Below are 23033 nucleotides of genomic sequence, written 5' to 3'. Positions count from 1 at the left end.
ATCAGCACTTCAGTCATCAGCAATTATATCATCTGAGAAATGGACATTGAAACAGTGTAGGTCTCACTTTGTAGTTTGTGTACAGCAAGCAGTGAACAGTGATTCCCAGGCAAAGATTCGGTGACCGCAGATGAGGCGCTAGCTGTCCAAAGTCGGGACCCAGGGTGGACCACTCATCTGTGCATCAGTTAGAGACGACCCTGCGCTGCTGACCTATCTCCACTCAAGATGATCTCCTGCTGGCCCCACTATGGACTAGATCCACTATGGACTGGACTCTCACATTATTATGCTAGATCCACTCGACGTCCATTGCACCGGTCACCCAAGAGGGGGTCCTCACATCTGCAGTCCCCTCCAAGGCTTCTCATCGTCATCCCATTGGGTTGAGTTTTTTCTTGCCCTGATGTGGGATCTGAGCCGAGGATGTCGTTGTGGCTTGTGCAGCCCTTTGAGACACTTGTGATTTAGGGCTATAAAAGTAAACTTTGATTGATTGATTGATTGATTGAACACATAACCACACAGTAAACTGACTGTACAGTACTTTATTTAATGAAAACATAAAACAAATAAAAATACAATAAAATTATGTAGAATCAAGTTCAAACGTGCCAAAAGAACCTTAATATAAGGTTGAATGCATATTTTCTCTCGACATGCTGCTGACATGCGACAGTTTGTCAGTAAAGTGAACATAAAATCTGTACTACATAAGTTTGTTTGCAGTTCACTCTGCATCATATCATTTAGGTTACATGCGTCAAATTCAAGGCCCAGGGGCCAGATCTGGCCCACCACATCATTGTGTATAGCCCACAAAATATAGGTCAATAAAGTACCATATATTTTCTTACTAAATGTATTAATTCTTTCCATTTTGAAAAAAATATATACAGTATATGTGCAGCTTGAAATTACCTACATTTTATACTTTAATGCAGCTGAGATAGGCTCCAGCACCCCCCACCACCCAAAAAGGGACAAGCGGTAGAAAATGGATGGATGGATGGATGGATGATTCATGGACCATATTATTGCAACAAATATTATCATACTTTCTAAAAAAAAATAGTTAAAATAAATACTGATTTCAAAGCATGTTATTCATCAAATTGTAAAAAATGACAATATATATTTTTTAATAATCGGGGTTTTTAACCTCTATTTACTGCAGATTGAAAAAGCTTATCGCTGTTTTTTACGGTAAAATTAAAATGACAGAGTCTGAGCTGCCAGTTTTGTTTTTTTTAAACAAAAGATTTACAGTTGTTGTTTTAACAATGTATTACTGTAAATGGAAAAACAGTAGCCCAGTTTTTTACCATAAAAATTGGCAGCTCAATTCAACATACAAGTGGGTAGTTTTTCCATTTCCAGTAACATGTTGTAAAAACACCATACATTTTACAGTAAAATTCTGACAACTAAGCTGCCAGTTTGTTATTGTAAAAAAAAAAACATTATTATTGTTTTCCCATTTACCAGAATATGTTGTAAAAGTCACTGTATCCATCCATCCATTTTCTACCGCTTGTCCCTTTCGGGGTAGCGGGGGGTCGCTGGAGCCTATCTCAGCTGCATATTTTACAGCAAAATTCTGGTGACTAAATTGCCAGTTGTTTACTGCAAAATCTACAGATTGTTTTTTTTTTATAGTGTACATAAAAATACATATGCTAATCAAATGCATAGGCAAATTTATGATGGCAGTCATACATGCGATGTGGTGCTCATTGAAAACGAGTTTGACACCCTTGATTTAAGTAATACAAATGTATGCAAATATTGCCTAATGTTTCATTGTGCAACTTTTTTAAATCACTGATTTGTTTACATCAATTTCATGGTAAACTTGCTGGTCTCCATGTAGTTGCCTGCGCTGCCATCTCTGCTCACCACGGCGCTGCGTGGCACGTACGCAATGGTGGCGGTGTGCTTCCTCTGCCCTTTGCCCTTATACCACAAGAACATGAAGACGAAGCACAAGCTCACCGAGCCAAAAAACGAAAGTAAACCGATGGACGCCGCTATGAGCAGTGTCTTGACGTCGATCGGGAGTTCCTGCGAGCCGCTCGCATCCCCGGGAGAGGTGGACGGAAAGGCCAGCCAGCTTTTAAGATGAAAAGGGTTGGGGGATGAGGAGAAACCTCGAATGTGGAGGGTGACAGGCCACGTGTCGTTTCCCGCCACGTTGGATGCTACGCAGCAGTAAGTGCCGCTGTCCTGAGGCTGAGCAAAGCGAACCTCCAGTGAGCCATTGGCGAGCGCACGTATCCTGCCTACTTCGCCAAAAACTCTTCGCTGTGGGCTCAACCAGGTGACAGATGGCGCGGGGTCACCTTCCGCACTGCAATAGAAAAGCACCGTGTGGCCCTGATCCGCCCTCACCTGCTGGAGTTGGCGTCTTTGGATGCGAGGCGGCCGGCACGTGAGCAGGGCTTCCGCTTCGGCGCACTCCAGGAAATTCCGCCAACCCCACGAGCGGAGAGTGCTGCTGCACACCGGAGAGCGTCCGCCGAAGCTCAGTGAAGAGCGACGGCGGACGAGCCACAGCAGGCGGCAGTCGCAGGAAAGGGGGTTGGCGTCCAGGCCGAGATGTTGCAGGCCGTGCGCGGAATGAAAGATGCCCTCCTGTAGCGTGCTCAGGAGGTTTCCGGACACATTGAGGAGGTTCAGGTGCGTCAAACGAGCAAAAGCCATGAGTTGAATGTGCAGAAGACGTCCTCCGACGAGGTGGAGCTCTTGGAGCCTGGGGAGCTCGCCGAGTTGGTTGGCGTGGATGTAAGTGATGGGGTTATAGGACAGGTCAAGGTGGACCAGATAGACCAGATGATGCAAAGGGACATAAGGGACAGCGCTGAGGTTGCATTTTCTAATCGTGAGGGATGTCAAATTGAGGCCGACGAGGCTGTTTGCTGACAGCGCCTCCAGTCTGGGCCAATCTGTGACGACAAGCTGCTTGAGGCGCGCCAAGCCAATGAAAGCGTAGCTCGGCAGCGAGCTAGAGTCGAAACGCTGCAAATATAAACTCGTCAGCCCACCAACGTGTGCCAGCGCCTCTGTGGGCACAGAAGTCACGTTGCAAGCGTCTAGGTAGAGCTGGCGAAGGCCGCTTAGGCCGGCGAAGGCCTGGCGAGAGATGAAGACCAGGTCGTTTTGCAGTGCTTGGATCACACGCAGCCGCGCTACGCCTCTGAAAGTGAAATCAAGGAAGCCCAGGAGCTCATTGCTGCTCACGTCGAGCAGCTGCAGCTCCGACAAGCCGGAAAAAGCTCCAACTGGAAGAATCTTTAAGAGGTTACGAGCCAGGCGCAGATTGACGAGGCTTCTCAAACCGAGGAAAGCGTCCACCTGGATGTACGCCAGCAGGTTGTCACTCAAATCCAAGTCTAAAAGTCGAATCAGGGATCGGAAGCGCTGAGGCGCCAAAATCCTGATGCCGTTGTGGCTCAGGTTCAGCTGGGTGGCGTCAGAAGGGAGAGTCTCGGGAACAGTGCTGAGGCCGCCGTAGGAGCAGTTGACCTGCCGTGTGGTCACGTCGCAGACGCATAAGTGGGGACAAGATGACGACAGTGGAGGCGGAGCTTCTGACGTTAACGCCATGCCGGCTGCCAACATGCAGAATGCCCCCAAACACAGTCTGTGATGGCGAGCTGCCTGCATGGGAGACTGCTGGCGAGAAAGTGTAAATATTAGAAATAATTATCAGAATATAGCAGCCCACAGCAAAGTCAAAATATTATAATAATATAATCATTCAAACATTAAATTATTTTAAAACATAGCATTAAAATAAATAATAATTTCCCCCTTGTGTAATTTTTGCAGTGCACTTCTACACCAGTGTAAATACAGTAGTCTAAAAAAAATACATTTAAATCAGCAAACTCATTTTAAAATTTTTGAATGGGAAATTATTTTAAAATAAAATTATTACATATTTCACCGTTATGGTCATGTAATACTTTCGGCGCCGTTCAATTGTAAGGAGACCACGGGTTTATTTACCCTCAAAATGGCAACTCCTTAACAGGTGTTTTGTGTGCTTAAGTTTGCGAAAACAAATGCCACTGTCATGATGCAGCGTGCTTTTAGAACAGAATTTGGCATTGATCCACCCCATCGTGAGAACATTCGACAGTGGGTTAAACAGTTTAGAGAGACTGGCTGCTTGTGTAAAGGAAAGACTCCTGGAAGATCTCGATGACATGAAAGATTGAATAACAGCAGCAATCAACACGGCAGATCACGACATCCTCGGGCGCGTTTTTGAGGAAATCTCATATCGTCTTGATGTTGTCTGTGCCGCCGGTGGTGGCCATATTTAACACTTGTAAAGCATGAAATAAATACTCAAAGTTATGTACAACACATATGTTCAAGCTAGGTTTTCTATTGTTTTTCATTTTTGAACTATCGAGTGATAATTTTGGCGTATTATTTTTGAATCACCTGCACTTTCCCCTATATTAATGTAGTGCAGTTCTACACCAATAGTCTAAAAATAATAATATGTAAATTAACAAACCAATTTAAAAACATTTTAAAATATAATTTTGACATTTAATTATAGTGGTAAAATAATATGTTTCCGTTTGTGTAATTAGGTTCTACACCAGTGTAAAAATATTTAAAAAATAATACATTTATATTATTGAACCCATTAAAATATCTAAAGTGAAATTATCTTATTGTAATTATTGTAAAAAATATCATATTATCTATTGAAGTATTATAAATAAATAAATAGTTAATACTTCCCCCTTTTGTGTAATTAATGCAGAGCAGTTGTACACCAGTGAAAATAGTCTAAAAATAATACATTTAAATTAACAAACCCATTTAAAAATATTTGAACATGAAATTCGTTTAAAAAATGATTACATAATATTACAGTTATAAAATAATGTCATATTTTTCCACTTGTGTAATTAAGTTCTACACCAGTGTTAAAATATTCCCCCCAAATTATACATTTTATATTTTAAAATGTAACTATTTTAGTATTTATTTCAAAAAGTGTTATAATTATATTATCATTATTATTATTATTAATATTATCATTATTATTAGTATTATTGTCAATATTATTATTGTTATTATTAACTACAGTATAGTAAGTTCAAATTAATAAAATTAATAGGATGATAGTTTTTCTACTTCTGTAAAGAAGTTGTAGAATATATTTAAAAAAATAATCATACATTTAAAGAATATTCCTAAAATGTTTTAAAATATATTTGTTAAATTATATTATACAATTATTACACATATATATTAGTATTTTTCCCCTGGTGTAATAAAGTAAAACTAATTGAAACAGCTCAACAACAGTCTGATGCTGTGCAATGTCAATCATACAAATATTAATATCCTAGTAATTAACAAAATCAAGTCCAAATGTTCAATGTAAATATTATTAAATACTGTATTTTTTTCACAATTGATAACGTAACCAAAACATTACAAATTCCGGTGTGCATTATAATCTGTTAAAAAGGACAAAATAATAACATTAAAAAAATAATAAATAAAAAAAAAAGCTAATTCTCACCTTTTATATGACAGGAAGTAGCTTTTCATAACCAGACAGTAGTTTGACAAAGATCTTGGTCCAACAAACATAGAAGAAACTGAAACACAGAAAACTCATTAGGTTTTAATCATTTCCTACAAACAAATTAGAAAGTCAGTCATCTGGTTGTTTTTTTTTATTTCTTCTAACACACCAGTAGAAGGTGCCAAAAACTCTATATACAGTAACATCAAAGATTAAATTAAAAATAGCTTGCATATACTGTATAATTATTAATAAAGGGTTATTAATAGTAATTTATTCAGCACGTCAGCTTGAGGTAGAATCTCAGGCGAAGCATGGAAAATCACAACATTGCAGTTTTTTTGTTTACCAAAAAGTGATGTCGTCTTAATTATTTGGCTATTTCTTACATGCTGACATGGTGCAAGATGCAACACAATTTGGCCTGAATAATTTTGTGCACAAAAATTCTGCCAATTTGGTCATCTGTTGCATTAAATTGGATCTTTTTATCTGATGCTGCTGAAATCCCTCTTAAGAGTAAAGAGGAACAGGCGTAGCCACCAATCATTTGAAAGCAAACCTGTCGGAAAATAAGACTTGTGACTCACCAGTTGTCATGCTCTGTCATTGTCACTGCTCCTTTTCTGGATTCAAAAATATGACAATTAGAAGGTGATATTTTCTTTCAATAAAGTTGAGCCACACAAAAAGGAACACGGACAGGATGTTTCATGTTGCATTGGCGTCCTCATGGCAACAACGACGGCGGTGAGAACCTGGAGCAGGGTGCATGCTGGGGGATTATATGTGTTGCCTGGTGGCCTCGGTCCAAGGCTGAATGCGAGGAGGCAGGCGCAGGTCAGCCAAATGCTGGGAGGCAGATGGAAGGGAGAATCACCGCGTTTGCACTTTTCTGCAAAAGCAGGAAGTGCTTTTTCAGCTTTATGATGCTGTAGGAAGGGGCGATTTTCACCGAAAGCAAAAAAAAAATACTGCTTTGAATTTTGAAGTGTGGAAAAACATTTCCTGTAACTGCACTTGGCCCTGTGATGAGGTGGCGACTTGTCCAGGGTGTACCCCGCCTTCCGCCCGATTGCAGCTGAGATAGGCTCCAGCGACCCCCCGCGACTTCAAAAGGGACAAGCGGTAGAAAATGCATGGGATGGATGTAACTGCACTTTTGTTCAGATCTGTTCAGATCAGACCAATGTTTTAGTGTTTTTAAGCTTGACACCACACCTCGCCCTTCTACAAAGTTTGTCAAACTGCAGTAACTCATTTTCTGTGTAATCCTGCTCCAAAACAAACAAACTGTGAAAAAACATCATGTAATTTTCACATAGTAGTTCACTAATGATCAAATCATCTCCACAAAGGGCAGCTAAAAACATGCTTGTTCATTGTTATAATCATGATTGATGTTGAGTGTTTTGCATCGAGGTTCTGAATGGTTGCTGTACATGTGTCGTCACCACGGAAGTAGAGAGACGGCGCCGAGTCAGGAACGCGGCCATCTGCTACCTCCGGGGGACCCGAGCTCATCAGTCACTTTACGTCCAAGCCCGGCACATTGCGTAACAATAGCTGTCTTTATGCTTTCAATTTTGGGGCGTTGCTGTGGTGACAGCCGGGATAGTTCCAGGTAGCTGTGATCACACATGACTATATTTAGCTGGCCTTGCATGACAGCATTATAACACATTGAGCCCAGGAAGTGTACAATACTTGAGGTTAATTTCACATAATAAGCACTAACCTGCTGTTTGTTTTCCACAAAAAAGCAATTTCTTTGTGCTGCTTCCACTTTCAGATTCTATTTTGGACGTCTCTAAAGTGGTTGCAAAGTGGATTCACATGACAGTTCATGATGTACTGAAAAAGAGAAGGACAACAAATAAGAAGCTTGTTTTATTTACCAGGACAACAAAATCATCGAAAACTGGACTCCAACCAGGTAGATTGTATTTTTTTTCCTTAGTTTTTTATATTTGTTCCGTCAACAACACTTTACTCAGGCAAAAGTGTCTTCTACAGCTGTAGTTTGGTTTACACAGGAAGGTCAAAGATTTAGAAACAGTAGTTAGCTGTGTTCAAACTACAAACAAATTTAATTTCAATTTCAATTAATCAGGGATAGCTAGCCCCTTGAGAAGCAGCATCTTGTTTTCGAGGGGGTCACAAAAATGAACAAAACTGTTATCGAAAATTCAACATAAGTATCAATGTTGTTCAACTCATATATATGTATTTTTGTCATTTTCAGATATGGATTTTTCAAGATTTTTAGAATAAAAATACTTTCTTTTTTTTGCTTTATGTTTAGCCATAATATTTGATGTATAAATTATTTGAACTGGATACATTTGAACTACATCATATGTTGCTTAACATGATGCAGCATCTTGTATTTTAGGGGGTCACAAAAAACACAAAAATGATAAAAACTATTATTAAAAAAAATAACACGAGGTTCAAATACAAATACGCATCTCCAAATGATGACATTTTTAGAGATAGGTTTTTTGAAAAACAAAACTGCTTTTTCATTTTAATTGTTACCATGAAATTTGTTGTCTAAATGCTTTTACAGGATACATTTTAAATATATCATACATAGCTTTTAGCGTAATACAGCATCCTGTTTGAGGGTGTCACAAAAACGAACAAAATGATTCAAAATAAGGATCAATGTCGTTCAAATAAAAACATGTCTCTCCAAATTTTGTCATTTTTAGAAATAGATTTTTCACACAAAAAATATTACACATTTAAAGGTTTGCCATTAGCTGTTATGTCTAAATGCTTTTAACTTGATCAATTTTAAACATATCATATATAGCTTAGCATGATGTAGCATCCTGTTTTCGAGGGCGTCAAAAAACACAAAAATTAACAAATCTATTATAAAATGTTCAACATTAGTATAATGTAACTTTTAAAGATAGATATTTAAATGAAAACATGTTTTTAGAAGATCTTTAGAAAAAAATATGTAGTTCACTTTAAGTTTTGCCATAAAATGTGATGTCTAAATGCTTTTAACTGGATACATTATAGCCAAGCATGATACACCAATGGTCACAATATGAGGCAGATGATGCAGCAAATTGCTTTTCGACGGGGTCACAAAACCACAAAATTCAACAAAATTATCCAAAAATATACATAAATATCAATGTTCAAATAAAAAATGTATATCTCCAAATGTTGTCATTTTCAGAGATAGTTTTTTCAAAGAAAAGAAAAATCATATTTGGATGTTTTAATGGATCCATTTTAAATATAGACTTGTCCAGGGTGTACACAACCTTCCACCCAAATGCAGCTGGGATAGGCTCCAGCTACCCCCGCGACCCCAAGAGGGACAAGCGGTAGAAAATAGATGGCATTCTAAATCTATGATATAAAGCTTAAAATTATGAAATAATAACAATGATCAAACAAAAAATATTTGTAAAACTAATTTGTGAAAATAAACACATTTTTGTGATGATTACTACTAAAACCAAGTAATTACTATATTTTTTGGTGTCAATTCAGAACCTCACAGCAAAAAAGCAGGAAATAAGACATGACTACGCCAAAGTAATTTGATATAGAAATGTAACTTTTGTGTGTTTGTTGCAAAATGCGTATTCTTTGCACTGTGCTTTTTTCGGGCCTCCTGGTCCTTAGCTGCTCTCCTTCTTCTATAAAACACATGTGGCTAAAGTGGACCTTACAGGATGAAAAGGTTAATCAGAACCAGGTAAGATGATGTCCTGGGGTTGCATAGTGTGTCTAGCGTGCTTGAAAGTCTCTCTTTTTGTTTTGCTTTTGAGACCGAGGCAGCCTTCAGGAGAGCCGTATGGGAGAAGAACGTGGAAGGGGTGCTGAGACACAACTGGGACCTTTTGATGGGTAAACAGAACTTCACCCTGGGACTGAACCACCGAGCAGACGTGGTTAGTTTCATAACTAAAGAACACTGACCTCAAGTGGGGGAAGGTGGTTCAAACAGACAGAAATCCTCCACCATGACGCTTTTCTCTCTTGCTAAGACAGCAGAGGAGGTCAACAGGAAGCTGAATGTTTTAAAGATGGAGGAGACGTTAAAGCCCACCAACTGCACGTTGCAGGCCCTAACGTTGCCTCGCAGTGTGGACTGGAGGACTTAACCAGGGCTCATGCGGGTCATGCATCTGGAAGGCCAGATGAAGATGAAGACGGGGGTCCTGGTGCCGCTCAGCCCGCAGAACCTGGTAGACTAATGCTCACTAATGCTTACAGATACATTGAACGAAACCGCGGCGTCGACTCGGAGCGCTTCTGCCCGTTTGCACAAGGTCATCATCATCACAGTGCATACACTTTGTTCTGTACCTAACGTTTTGATCCAATTCCTGGGGTGACGATTCGATTCAGAATCGATTGTCGATTCAACACTGCTTGTCCCTTCCGGGGTCGCGGGCGGGAAGCGGGGTACACCCTGGACAAGTCGCCACCTCATCAAAGGGCCAACACAGATAGACAGACAACATTCATACTCACATTCACACACTAGGGACCATTTAGTGTTGCCAAATAACCTATCCCCAGGTGCATGTCTTTGGAAGTGGGAGGAAGCCGGAGTACCCGGAGGGAATCCACCAAGTCACGGGGAGAACATGCAAACTCCATACAGAAAGATCCCGAGCCCAGGATCAAACCCAGGACCTTCGTATTGTGAGGCACACACACTAACCCCTGTGCCACCGTGATGCCCTCGATTCAACACGACTCTCGCAATGTATTATTTGGTATAGTATTTATAATCAAACTATTTTAAAACAGATTGCAGGTTAGAAAAGCTCCTTCTGGTTGCTTGGAGATGGCCTAAAAACTTTTTTTTTAAACTGAGTCTTATAAAATAAATGTATTATTTATGTATTTTTTTAAATCGATTTTTGAAAATTATAAATCAATTTAGAATCGGGATGAATAAGAATCGCGATTCGGATGTGAATCAATCTTTTTGTGTACCCCTACTCTCTACTTTTATTAAGCATATACTGTAGCACATGTGTACCTAATGAATATATGCTAAATTACACACATGAAGCTAGAAAACATGTTTTGTTTGGACTCAGCAGGTGTCGGGAGTGAAACCTACATGTTTGCACCTAACAGATGCAGCGTGATTGCATGAATTATGTGCATATTGAAGTACCTTAAGCTACGCATTCATACGAGATGAATGGATTTATGCATGGACACTAATATGGAAATGATATTGGTACCAGCAGGATGGGCCGTGTCTCTATAATGTAAGGGGAAAGGCGGGCCGCTGCTACAGCTTCTGTGTGCTCCCACAAGGGGGACGAGGCGGCGCTGCAGACCGCCGTGGGGCCCGTCGTATTTCCATCTCTACAAGGGAGGTGAGAATGACGGACAGATTGGGAATGTTTACTGTGAAAATCAGCCATATATTAATAAACCGTTTTCATACGTTTAACACTTCAGAATACTTTTTCAGAGTCTAATAAGTGAAATGAATTAATGAATGAAGTGACTATAATGCTGAATACATCACATTACAATGCGACTATGCCCCCTAGTGGCTGTGATTAGTATAGCGGATGACATCGGCAATTTGATTGTCTTGTATAAAATGTCCAATATCTTAAACAAAATGTGTTTCCACTCACAAAAATGCTTAAAAATGTCCCTTACGTTTCACCTTTTTTATATCACACAGCAGCGTTTTTTGGAAAAACATAATACCAGAGTCGTGCAGTCTACCAAAGCTAAAAACCGCCGTGACCTTTTTTTTACCACTATCAGATATACCGATATGTCCAGAATTTCATTTGCGATACCACTATTAATCGATATTGCTATACATACAGATCAGCTCTTCTCTCAAACTAAAGTCAGGTCACATCATGTCATGTCATAAATGAACACATTATGCTTCTTTTACTGTGATGTCCCTCAATGCATTTCACAAATAAACTCGGTTTGCCAAAAATATATAAAAAATCTAATTACTAAGGGTGTCCTGATACAACTTTTTCACTTCCAATTTGATATTGATATCTGAGCTCAGGCCGACGCCAATATCAATCCGATACGATATTAGCACGACTCATACGTACTTTGTTGTGTGGAATGTTAAAAAAGGCTTAATAAAGTGAAATTAGTCAAACGGATAACAATGGAAGGTATGAAAACACTAACCTATTTTTATTGACCATCTGAAATGGACTTATGCTGTCTTTAAGTTGAAGTGGTGTGGTGATTGTTTGTATGGCGACACCAAATGCTCACAATAATTTATCAAGTTAAGCTCATGACGCAGTAAGTTAAACAATGCGGACACGCTTGTTACTGGATACTTTTCAATATGCTTCTGCCTTATCTGTAAGTTATATGCAACTATAATTATTTGATACTTGCTTATATTGTTTTAGACTGCAAAATTGTTCAACTAAGGACACATTACGTACAAACCCGTTTCCATGAGTTGGGAAATTGTGTTAGATGTAAATATAAACGGAATATAATGATTTGCAAATCCTTTTCAACCCATATTCAATTGAATGCACTACAAAGACAAGATATTTGATGTTCAAACTCATAAATGTTTTTTTTTTTTGCAAATAATAATTAACTTAGAATTTCATGGCTGCAACACGTGCCAAAGTAGTTGGGAAAGGGCATGTTCACCACTGTGTTACATGGCCTTTCCTTTTAACAACACTCAGTAAACATTTGGGAACTGAGGAGACACATTTTTTAAGGTTCTCAGGTGTATTTCTTTCCCATTCTTGCTTGATGTACAGCTTAAGTTGTTCAACAGTCCGGGGGTCTCCGTTGTGGTATTTTAGGCTTCATAATGCGCCACACATTTTCAATGGGAGACAGGTCTGGACTACTCTTGACTTGCTGAAATAAACAGGGGCGTCCATAGTAACGTTGCTTGGATGGCAACATATGTTGCTCCAAAACCTGTATGTACCTTTCAGCATTAATGGTGCCTTCACAGATGTGTAAGTTACCAATGTCTTGGGCACTAATACACCCCCATACCATCACAGATGCTGGCTTTTCAACTTTGCGCCTATAACAATCCGGATGGTTATTTTCCTCCTTGGTCCGGAGGACACGACGTCCACAGTTTCCAAAAACAATTTGAAATGTGGACTCGTCAGACCACAGAACACTTTTCCACTTTGTATCAGTCCATCTTAGATGAGATCAGGCCCAGCGAAGCCGACGGCGTTTCTGGGTGTTGTTGATAAACGGTTTTCGCCTTGCATAGGAGAGTTTTAACTTGCACTTACAGATGTAGCGACCAACTGTAGTTACTGACAGTGGGTTTCTGAAGTGTTCCTGAGCCCATGTGGTGATATCCTTTACACACTGATGTCACTTGTTGATGCAGTACAGCCTGAGGGATCGAAGGTCACGGGCTTAGCTGCTTACGTGCAGTGATTTCTCCAGATTCTCTGAACCCTTTGATGATATTACGGACCGTAGATGGTGAAATCCCTAAATTCCTTGCAATAGCTGGTTGAGAAAGGTTTTTCTTAAACTGTTCAACAATCTGCTCACACATTTGTTGACAAAGTGGTGACCCTCGCCTCATCCTTGTTTGTGAATGACTGAGCATTTAATGGAATCTACTTTTATACGCAATCATGGCACCCAACTGTTCCCAATGTGCCTGTTCACCTGTGGGATGTTCTAAATAAGTGTTTGATGAGCATTCCTCAACTTTATCAGTATTTATTGCCACCTTTCCCAACTTCTTTGTCACGTGTTGCTGCGGCATCAAATTCTAAAGTTAATGATTATTTGCAAATTACTTCACTAAAATGCAATTAAAGACAAGAGTGTGTGCTTATTGGAAGACATTTAGATGTTAGCTGACTGTCCAGTTTTGCACAAGTAAATGCGCTGCAGGACTGCTTGTATCGGAGATTATATTTATATATTTACATGCATAGTTTTTTTTGCGGCTCTCGGGCTGATATTTAAAGGGGAACTGCACATATTGGGGAATTTTGCCTATTGTTCACAATCATTATGAGAGACAAGAACACACATGTCTTTTTTGGGGGATTTTAAAGATGATTAAAAAAAACGCTTGCAAGATTGGGAGTCACCGTTGTAGCCTTCAAAGCCCTCTAAAACAATTTCAAAACCGTCCATCAACATTTGATATACACACTGCAAATCTATATATATAATGTAGTCACAGACACGATCACAACAATATGTAATATGTTCAATATTTACTGTATTTTGGTCATTTTATGCACAGCCGGAACTAATTATTCGGGTAAATGGGTTATACTTGTATAGCGCTTTTCTACCTTCAAGGTACTCAAAGCGCTTTGACACTATTTCCACATTCACCCATTCACACACACTTTCACACACTGATGGCGGGAGCCGCTAACCACGACCCATCAGGAGCAAGGTTGAAGTGTCTTGCTCAAGGACACAACGGACGTGACGAGGTTGGTAGAAGCTGGGGATCGAACCAGGAACCTTCAGGTTGCTGGCTCAGCCACTCTCCCAACCTGCGCCACGCCGTCGGGGCATTTATTTCCGTTTTCATAGCAGCGCACTTCTGACTTCCTGCTGAAAAAATGCTCCTACTTCCTGCATCAAATGCCAGTGTGTTTTATAAACATTGCACACTTGGTATCAGACAACGAAAACGACTATTTTTGGAAAAATGAGGATTTAGTACCTTATCTGTTTCAAATTAAATATACGGAGGATGAACTGCTGGTTATAGAAGCGAGCACGAAGAAGAGGCTGAAACTTTGGAGCAGACGGAAGCCGAGAGAGTGCGACATGGTCACGCTGCAAATGTGGAACTTTTGAGCCAAGCTGTGCCAAATTAATGGAGTGCCAAAATCCACAGGAAACGTCCCCTGCCAGCTTGACCAAACGGACCATCGAGTGAGACACTATACTATTGATCATGATACATGCAGCAAAAAAAAAATCTAAATCTAGATCTAAATTTTTTTTTAAATATATATGGTGTGTCTGTCTAAAATGGCAAGCAAAAAACATTGTCTTTGTATGATGCGGTGCATTATGGCACTACAGCAGTGATTCTCAAACTGTGATACAGCTACCACTAGTGGCAGAGTCGTGTAAAACGAGAGTATGGCCAACTAAACAACAGGCGCCATGACTGCTACCAAGGATGTGGGCAATTGCTATGGCGTCACATTAGTGCCAAAAATCCGAGTGCATAAAAACTGTTATCGCGCGCTGATTCTCCACTTCGTGCGCGCGCGCGACACCCTTTAGCGCGCGCGTGGTGCCTTTTTGCGCGCGCGCGCGGTGCCTTTTTGCGCGCGCGCGACACCTTTCTGCGCGCTCTCTGTGTACTCCTGGCATCTCTCCTCGCGCTGTCATGTTTCTTTTTGCCACTTTGGGGGCGGGTATGCTTAGACGGCCCCTTCTTTCTGATTGGCTGTGAGCATTTTTCATATGACCAATCATTCTCCAGTGTAGCAACGTTGTAGCCATCTTACCTCGGACATCTAGCCTCAATCATTACATTGATGTCAATGGTACATGTACTAATTAAATTACCATAACTTGCTCGATTTTCGACCAATTTACAAACGGTTTGTCTTGTTACAAATCTTATTACATATGACATAGGATGCTGTACCTGTTGAAATGACCTCTTTCGCTTTAAAAAAAAAATTACTTAATTGTGCAACATAGTTGTGTAGGGTCAGTGTTAGTCAGTTCTCTGATTATTTTAAACTGTTTCAGAATACATTATTAAAAGCTATTTTTAACATTTTAAAAACAAAATTCAAAGATTATTTCATTAATTGTATGGCTGAATCAAAAGAAATTCCATAAATTAGAAAACAAATGTTCAAGAAGAAGTGAAAATATAAAATAATGTTATTGCTGGTGGACCAGTTCTGGCTGAAAGATGTGATTATGGTGTTTGTTGTCTTATTATTTATTTGGGTCACATTTTGTATTACCCTGTATTGTGTTTATGTGGTATGAAATAACCTTCATCAGCGCGCAACATTTTTTTATTCACTTCTTCCTCCGTAAATCTTGATACATATTGACGATGACCCACCCTGCTATACTTCTGATTGGCTCTGAGCATTTTTCAGCATTTTTCGCCTGACCAATCAGAAAGAAGGGGCCGTCTAAGCATACCCGCCCCCAAAGTGCCAAAAAGAAACATGACAGCGCGAGGAGAGACGCCAGGAGTACACAGAGAGCGCGTAGAAAGGCGTCGCGCGCGTGCAGAAAGGCACCGCGCGCGCGCAAAAAGGCACCACGCGCGCGCAAAAGGGTGTCGCGATGATGACATTTAACAACAACAAGAACGACCAACAAATACAACTTATTAGCTTCCTTTTGCCAAAAGCTTCATTACCTTTGTAACAACAATCACAAAGTAATGATGACATTTAACAACAACCACAAAGAAATGATGACATTTGTATGAAGTATGTTAACTGATAGGTTGATTGGCAACACTAAATGGGCCCTAGTGTGAATGTGAGTGTGAATGTTGTCTGTCTATCTGTGTTGGCCCTGCGATGAGGTGGCGACTTGTCCAGGGTGTACCCCGCCTTCCGCCCGAATGCAGCTGAGATAGGCTCCAGCACCCTCCACGAACCCGAAAGGGACAAGTAGTAGAAAATGGATGGATGGATGGATGTTAACTGTGGTGGCTGCTTGTAATCATTGTATGTAACATGGTTCTTTGAAGATATTCATGATGGCAAACGTCTCTAATTGAGCTTGCAGACAATGAATGTTGTCTGTCTATCTGTGTTGGCACTGCGATGAAGTAGCGACTTGTCCAGGGTGTACCCCGCCTACCGCCCGGATCTAGCTGAGATAGGCTCCAGCGACCCCTCGCGACCCCGAAAGGGACAAGCGGTAGAAAATGGATGGATGGATGGATGAATGTAACACTCATTATGTATTATTCTAACTGATCTTTCTTTTCTGTAACATGTACTTTTGTAATTATTTCCACATATTTCTGCACAATAAATCAGATATGGTTACACTGGCGAGCAGTGGAGAATATGGAGTGAATTTTGGTCCAGAACATATTTTGCTTTATTAATTATTGACATACTTCTTGCTACTTCATGTTGTATATTTTTCATGACATTGCCAGGTGTTTTCTCATCTATTATGACACCCAAAATGTGTTTTTTTCACTCTTTCAATGTCTGTCTATTTGTATTTGTGTTTGTCTTTCTCTTCTTGAGCTACCGAATTGCATTAGGGTATTTTAGTTTTACTGAGATTCAAAGAGCTCACACATCTCATTAATGTATTAATGTGTTCTGTTATTATTTGTATTAGCTTCTGTGTGTTGTCTCTTGAACAAAACGCGGATGTTGTATCGTGTGTTTACCTGGCACAAGACGCTGTAATTGGTGGCTGCCCAATGTTAGCGGACCTTCACTTCCCATACTTGTCTTCTTTCAGGGTTGTGGGGAAAACTATGAAAAAGCTTTCCACAATTCTCGCAGGTGGGACAGCCCTATGCCGCACAACACAGCATTAATACACGTCGAAAAACTAACAAGGAAGCGCCGCAAACTCATCAGCTCAAAGTTAGTAGCAGTCATGGCACCCTGTAGTCACTTGAGTGTATTTTGACCAATCATTGAGGAGATCGTCTGAAACCAACTTAGCCATACTTTCTTGATACAAACTCCGCCACTAGTGTGGCACGCGGGCTCCATTTAGTAGTACGCCAAAGAATCACTTTATTAAAGTACAGTGTTTTATTTTCCTAAATTTAAACACAGTGTTACTGTTCAAACTGTGTGTTATGTTACAGTGGCCAAAATATTGAATATACTTTTTAAATAAAATCACTGCCTTGTTTTTAATGAATACTTAGGCCTACTACGCTACTGTACATTAATGTTGTCATTATGGTGGTACTTGGAGAGCCAAGTTTTTTTTGAGGTGGAACTTGGTAAAAAAAAATGGTTGGGAACCACTACACGTCATTATTTGACAATGTCAGAACAGTATAATTTTGTATTGAATAAAATATATTACTTTAAATATACATACTTAATGCAATTGTTCCATCTATTTTAAAACAAATGAATTTAAAAAGGTTTATATTTTAGGAAGGGCTGTCAAGTTAATATTTTTTTAGTCAGAATAATCACATTTTCAATTTGGATTAATCGTGATTAAACAAAGTATTATTTGTTTACATAATTTAAATCAACCTAAAAATGACCCTAGTGTGTGAATGTGAGTTTGAATGTTTGGCCCTGAGATGAGATGGTACCTTAAAAAAAACACCTCAATATTTGGACACAAATGCAAACTCTTTTGTGATTAATCATGAGTTAACTTGTTATTTTTATAATGTTATTTATTTTCTGTGTGCAATATTTGGACCTTATTTTGGATTAAAAGTAGAACATGCATGTGAGAAACAAAACAATCATAGACATATTGTTCAGCACATACCTCAAAAGTGAGCATGATTGTTTATATTCGTTTGGCTCTTTCCTGTACAAGCCAATAAGAAGAGCGAGCTGTGATGATGTCATCAGCCTTTTATTGTCTGCAGGTGTGCAAAGCAGCCAATAAGATAAAAAGGAGGGACTGCTTTCTACAGTCAGTGTGCAAGTGTGCTGTCCTCCTATTCAAGTGAGCAGTAGTTTATGCAATTGTGTTAAACTCTCACCTTTACAAGTTTTGTTTTGCAGATCTAGAAATGTTTCGGAGCCTGCTGCTCGCCATCTTGTGGGGATTGGTAGAGGCCGATATCAGTCCGGCTCTGGATGACCACTGGAAGCTATGGAAGACAACGCACAATAAAGTTTACTTCCATCAGGTACTGTACTCCATGTGTGTTCATGTCCTTAAAAGCTTTAAAAGATATGTAGCTGTTTGCCGAAGCCGGTTTCTCCAAAGCTCAATAGTAAAATTGCTTGAATCAAATATAAGAACGTTTAAGATTACATCCATCTCAAAAATGGAAATTTAATTGTTTTACCTAGGTAGAGGCAAACCTAGCATGGACACTTAACTGTCATTGTGGTAGTACCAGCATTTTGTAAAAAGGGTGGGGTGATAGACAAAAGGTAAAAATATACTAAATCCATTTGTGGCAGCATATGAGAAACAAGTTTCACTGTTGCATCTGATTGCACATAATTGGTGCATTCAGGGACCCTCAGTTCAAGTTGGAAGCAGGTTTTAATGACTGTGGGAGGCTTAACCCCCAGAAGTTGCACTGATAATGTATTGTGATTCATAGTATCTACTGATTGTGAATTGGACAATCCTACAAGAAAAGGAAAACTTGGATTTTAAATTTAAGTAAATGACTGCTTTGAGGATTTATTCAAATTATTTGGTTGCTATTATATGGAATTTGTTGGATATTTTTTGTAAACCAAACAAATTATGGTATTTAGATGTTAATCCCTTTTTTTTTTCTTTTTTTTTAAGTCAAGAACCCAAATGTGGATTTAGTTTTTGAATGATGGTTTCAAATTCTTGCAATACTTGAGTGCATATACTGTAAATATGGGGAGAGAGGCAAAGTGAGTGATGTGAATCCTGCTCTTATACAGGCCCATTTTTGGTCCTCATACAGAGTTTAGGAACACTACGGTTGAAATATAAGTTGCTATGTTTGTAGCTAGAAGAGTCTGGTCGCAGGCAGATCTGGGAAGAGAACCTGCAGATGATAAACGTGCACAACTTGGAAACCACCCTGGGCTTGCACACCTTCGAGTTGGCCATGAACCACTTGGGAGACCTGGTGAGTGGACAACCTTGGCATGCTCTACAATATACTCATGTTTGTGCCATATTGCAGACCAGAGAGGAGATTAGCGGCACCTTCACCGGCACCATCATTCCCTCAGATCTGGAAAGATATCGTTTTAACTTTAACTGGGACAAACGCAATCGGTTGCCGTCCTCATTGGACTGGAGGGAAAGGGGCCTGGTGACTGAGGTCAAAATGCAGGTAAGTGCCAGTGAAAGTCTCTTGTTGGTAATGTACAAAAAAACAAACTCCCCTGCAGGGTTCTTGTGGTTCCTGCTGGGCCTTCAGTGCCGTGGGAGCTCTGGAGGGTCAACTGAAGAAGACAACGGGGGTCCTCAAGTCGTTGAGTCCTCAGAACCTGGTGGATTGTTCCTTCGACTACGGCAACCACGGGTGCCATGGCGGCTTCATGGCAAACGCTTTTAAATATGTCCACCAGAACCAAGGCATCGACTCAGACGAGACTTATCCTTATGTCGCAAAGGTGAACCCAACAATTTTATAACGCTTGTCCCCCTCAATCGTGGGGGGCCGGAGCCTATCTCAGCTGCTCATTACATTTATTTAGTAGGGGTGCATAAAAATCAAGAAGCTTATTCATTCCAACTTTAAAAAATATACTTTTTCATAAAAAAATAAATCTAAGACCTATTAGGCCCATGCAACCAGAAGCTTTCTAACTGGTTCTAGTTTCTTTATAATTATACTAAATTAGTATAATGTGCAATATGGGTGCCCAAAGATTCACACCATTTCATATAATTGGTGAAAAATGTGTAAATTCAAACATGGACATATTTTTATGAATGACATATAATTAGTTTTCCTTCGCAATGAGGTGATCTTTTCTCAAAGTATTTATACCTATCAAAGCTGTAAGGTTTCTTTTCACATTTAAAAAAAAATTGCAAATTTGTTTTAGTTTTTTTTGTTTTTAAGTCTGATGTAAAAATGCATTGTTTTTCTTAGACTATGGATGCATGGTTTATTTCTTTTTTTTTTTATTGTAGCAATATTTAGTATTTGTTAAAGGTTGCAATGGAATTTTTAAATGTTTTTCAGCCTGGTGAGTGCAGGTATAAGCCACAGGATCGTGCTGCCAACTGTTCAGGTTATGTGTATGTCCCAAAGGGGAATGAAAAGGCACTAAAAATGGCTGTGGCCACTATTGGGCCAGTTTCTGTTGCCGTGGATGCCTCACGACCTAAATTCCATTTCTACCGCCATGGTAAGTTGAATAATATGCATGTCAAATTGGCTTAACATTTATTTTTTATTTTTTGGGATGGGGGGGTTATCTAGGTGTGTACCAGGACATTATGTGCTCACACAAGATCAACCATGGCGTGCTAGCTGTGGGCTATGGCACAGAAAAAGGAAGCGACTATTGGCTGGTCAAAAACAGGTCTATTTTAAGGTTACAAGGTGGTTAAATATTTTACTTAATTGTTTTGTTTTTTTAATTGCAGTTGGGGCCTCCGTTATGGTGATGAGGGCTACATTAAGATGGCTCGCAACAAAAACAACCAGTGTGGCATTGCACTGTATGCTTGTTTTCCTGTCATGTGAATGCTAAAGTCCAGAATTTTATTCAATTTCTAAATGGCCCTTGCTGGCCACATTTCGTCTTGATACACAATGGAAGTCAATGTTTTTCTAAAATAAAGTATTTGTATTGCCACTGAAGTATCTATATTGGATTTTATTTTCCTTCCTGACGAGCTAGAATACACTAAATGTTCACAAATGCATGCTTCATTCAAAGAGCGCATATGCTGTCTGGCTGCTGTCAATATCTACACAAATATGCAGCTGTATCTACCTTCAGGCCTGCCTTGCCAAAATCATTGAGTGTTTTGGTACATCTAACCAAGTTCAAGTCTTCCCTTTTTAAAAAAATAACCTGATTCCTCACTAAACTTGTGAGGAATGTCAACAGGACTTGCTATAGTGAATAATTTTATTGGAGACTTTCTTGTGGATGTACCAATGTGATGGACTTCTGCAGGATTGACACAATGCTGGAACATTTGTAAACTGTTAATTTTTCAATCAAAACTTATAATTTTACATCTGATGAGAGAAACTGAAAAATTACTGTACTTGTCATCAGCCCAGGTAAACTTGTGTGGTTAAATTCTAAACTTCAGGTATTTTATTGGTACTATGGAAGTTATGTGCTAAATTTTAAACTTAAAATTGCATTGGCACATGCACCCTTCTCTCAAATTACACCAGAGGAAGTTATTCCTGCAGAAGTGTGATAACTGCTGTAAATGAGCACTACATTTCTTGCTTGCTTCCCAAACCGTTGGTACTCAATGTTTACTGTATTTTTTGGACCATTTGGCGTAGTGTTGAGCGGGTTTATTTTCATATTAAAGGGGTCATTTGATTCAGCATTTAAAACACTTGTGGTCTACATAACATGTACTAGTGGTTCTTTGGTCAAAATGTTGCATAGAATGTTTTACATACCTTCGAGCAGCTTTCTGACACACTTCAGGATGTGCTGTTTTGTGGGTGGTCTTATTTACTTTGTTCCACTTCTCCCTGTCTTTGTTGTACCGGTAGTTTTTAGTGCATCCATAGCGAGTCTACTGACATGTTAAAACTGCACACAGATTTGTATTAGAAATGGCAACGGCGGAGGATTAAGGAAAAGGAGCTGGACTACAATAGACGCATGCAAACATTTTAGACTTATAGAGCTCCCAAATACACAGCAAGAACCAATATGTAGGAAAAGTTGGTTTTGCATAACAGGTTGAAACACAAAGCCCAATGTCTTCTAAAAGGTGCCATTTTGGGGTCATTTTACACACAACATAATACTCGAATGTTGCAGCTCAGTTCATTTGACTCCGGTAGCCATAATGTGCCGACAATCCAAGCGGTGTGACTTCGTAGCTTACCAAAGTCATCATTTTGACAGATTTTTGAGCGCCGTGTGTAATGTTCTATATTCTCATTGAAACTATTTGGGCTGGCTAGTGTCCCTTATTGAACAGGCATCAACTTGCAGTCCACACGTCTCTCATGTGTGACCGTCATCTACTGATCCCATTTATTATACCATGTACCAAATAAAATAGTTTCAAGGGCGGTAAGCACAACCAGAATTATTACGTACATCAGGCGCACTGTCGAATTTTGAGAAAATGAAAGTACTTTAAGTGCACCTTGTAGTCCAAAAATACAGTATTCCAAACAATACGGCGTCAGATGGATCTTTTACTAGAGCCTTCGATGGCTTGCGTGCGGTGTCAAAGGAACTGGCGTCCCAATCAGGTATTTCAAACTGGCTGGAAGATTGGCTTAATCGACTGTTTGGGAAATAGAAGCATATTAATTGTTACGGTATTGGTTTGTGTCACAGTATCCACCCCTTTAGCCCTATGTGTCTGTTTGTAGCATACCATGCATCCGATCTTCATGTATTACTGCGGCGATACAAATTAAATTACTGAATTCACCACCAAATGATGCAACTTGTTAATCCCGCCGGGTACGTAGAGTTGTGCCGCCCTTCCACAGGAGCTGATGGATGGACTGTACGCCGAGTACGGACGTAACTTCCAGGCGCTCCCATATGTCCATCTCTCGGACACCCCCTGACAGCGGTTTCCTCTGGTCTCTCTGGAAACCATAAACTCCTTTTGTTTGGAGTCTGTGGTC

General features: G+C 39.7%; 3 protein-coding genes across 6 annotated transcripts; 2 read left to right on the top strand and 1 right to left on the bottom strand.

Annotated features, from left to right (window-relative positions):
• Positions 1-533: 533 nt before the first annotated feature.
• Positions 534-18241, bottom strand: LOC133610590 (leucine-rich repeat and immunoglobulin-like domain-containing nogo receptor-interacting protein 1). Of its 3 annotated transcripts, XM_061967002.2 has the most exons (6): positions 16956-18241; positions 7302-7417; positions 6267-7191; positions 6154-6189; positions 5558-5636; positions 534-3675 (listed from the first exon to the last, which is right to left on the bottom strand). In XM_061967002.2, the coding sequence occupies exon 6, from the start codon at positions 3664-3666 to the stop codon at positions 1834-1836; it is 1833 nt and encodes a 610-aa protein (XP_061822986.1). In that variant the 5' UTR covers positions 3667-3675; positions 5558-5636; positions 6154-6189; positions 6267-7191; positions 7302-7417; positions 16956-18241; the 3' UTR covers positions 534-1833. The 3 variants fall into 3 exon arrangements, with proteins under 3 accessions (XP_061822986.1, XP_061822983.1, XP_061822984.1); XM_061966999.2 differs by having other exon boundaries at positions 6154-7191; XM_061967000.2 differs by having other exon boundaries at positions 534-3672; positions 6154-7191.
• LOC133610592 (cathepsin S-like) lies at positions 7373-9851 on the top strand. Of its 2 annotated transcripts, XM_061967006.2 has the most exons (4): positions 7373-7499; positions 9221-9293; positions 9367-9489; positions 9586-9851. In XM_061967006.2, exons 2-4 carry the CDS (start codon positions 9246-9248, stop codon positions 9700-9702), a joined length of 288 nt encoding a protein of 95 aa, XP_061822990.2. In that variant the 5' UTR covers positions 7373-7499; positions 9221-9245; the 3' UTR covers positions 9703-9851. The 2 variants fall into 2 exon arrangements, with proteins under 2 accessions (XP_061822990.2, XP_061822989.2); XM_061967005.2 differs by lacking the exon at positions 7373-7499 and having other exon boundaries at positions 8853-9293.
• Positions 18183-21041, top strand: LOC133610591 (cathepsin K-like). Its single transcript, XM_061967004.2, has 8 exons — positions 18183-18223; positions 18283-18410; positions 19224-19346; positions 19404-19556; positions 19615-19839; positions 20418-20583; positions 20658-20760; positions 20825-21041. The coding sequence occupies exons 2-8, from the start codon at positions 18291-18293 to the stop codon at positions 20922-20924; spliced, it is 990 nt and encodes a 329-aa protein (XP_061822988.1). The 5' UTR covers positions 18183-18223; positions 18283-18290; the 3' UTR covers positions 20925-21041.
• The last annotated feature ends 1992 nt before the right edge of the window (positions 21042-23033 follow it).

Source organism: Nerophis lumbriciformis, linkage group LG11 (genome assembly GCF_033978685.3).
Source record: "Nerophis lumbriciformis linkage group LG11, RoL_Nlum_v2.1, whole genome shotgun sequence".
NCBI lineage: Eukaryota > Metazoa > Chordata > Actinopteri > Syngnathiformes > Syngnathidae > Nerophis > Nerophis lumbriciformis.
This window is presented reverse-complemented; position numbering and strand designations above follow the sequence as displayed.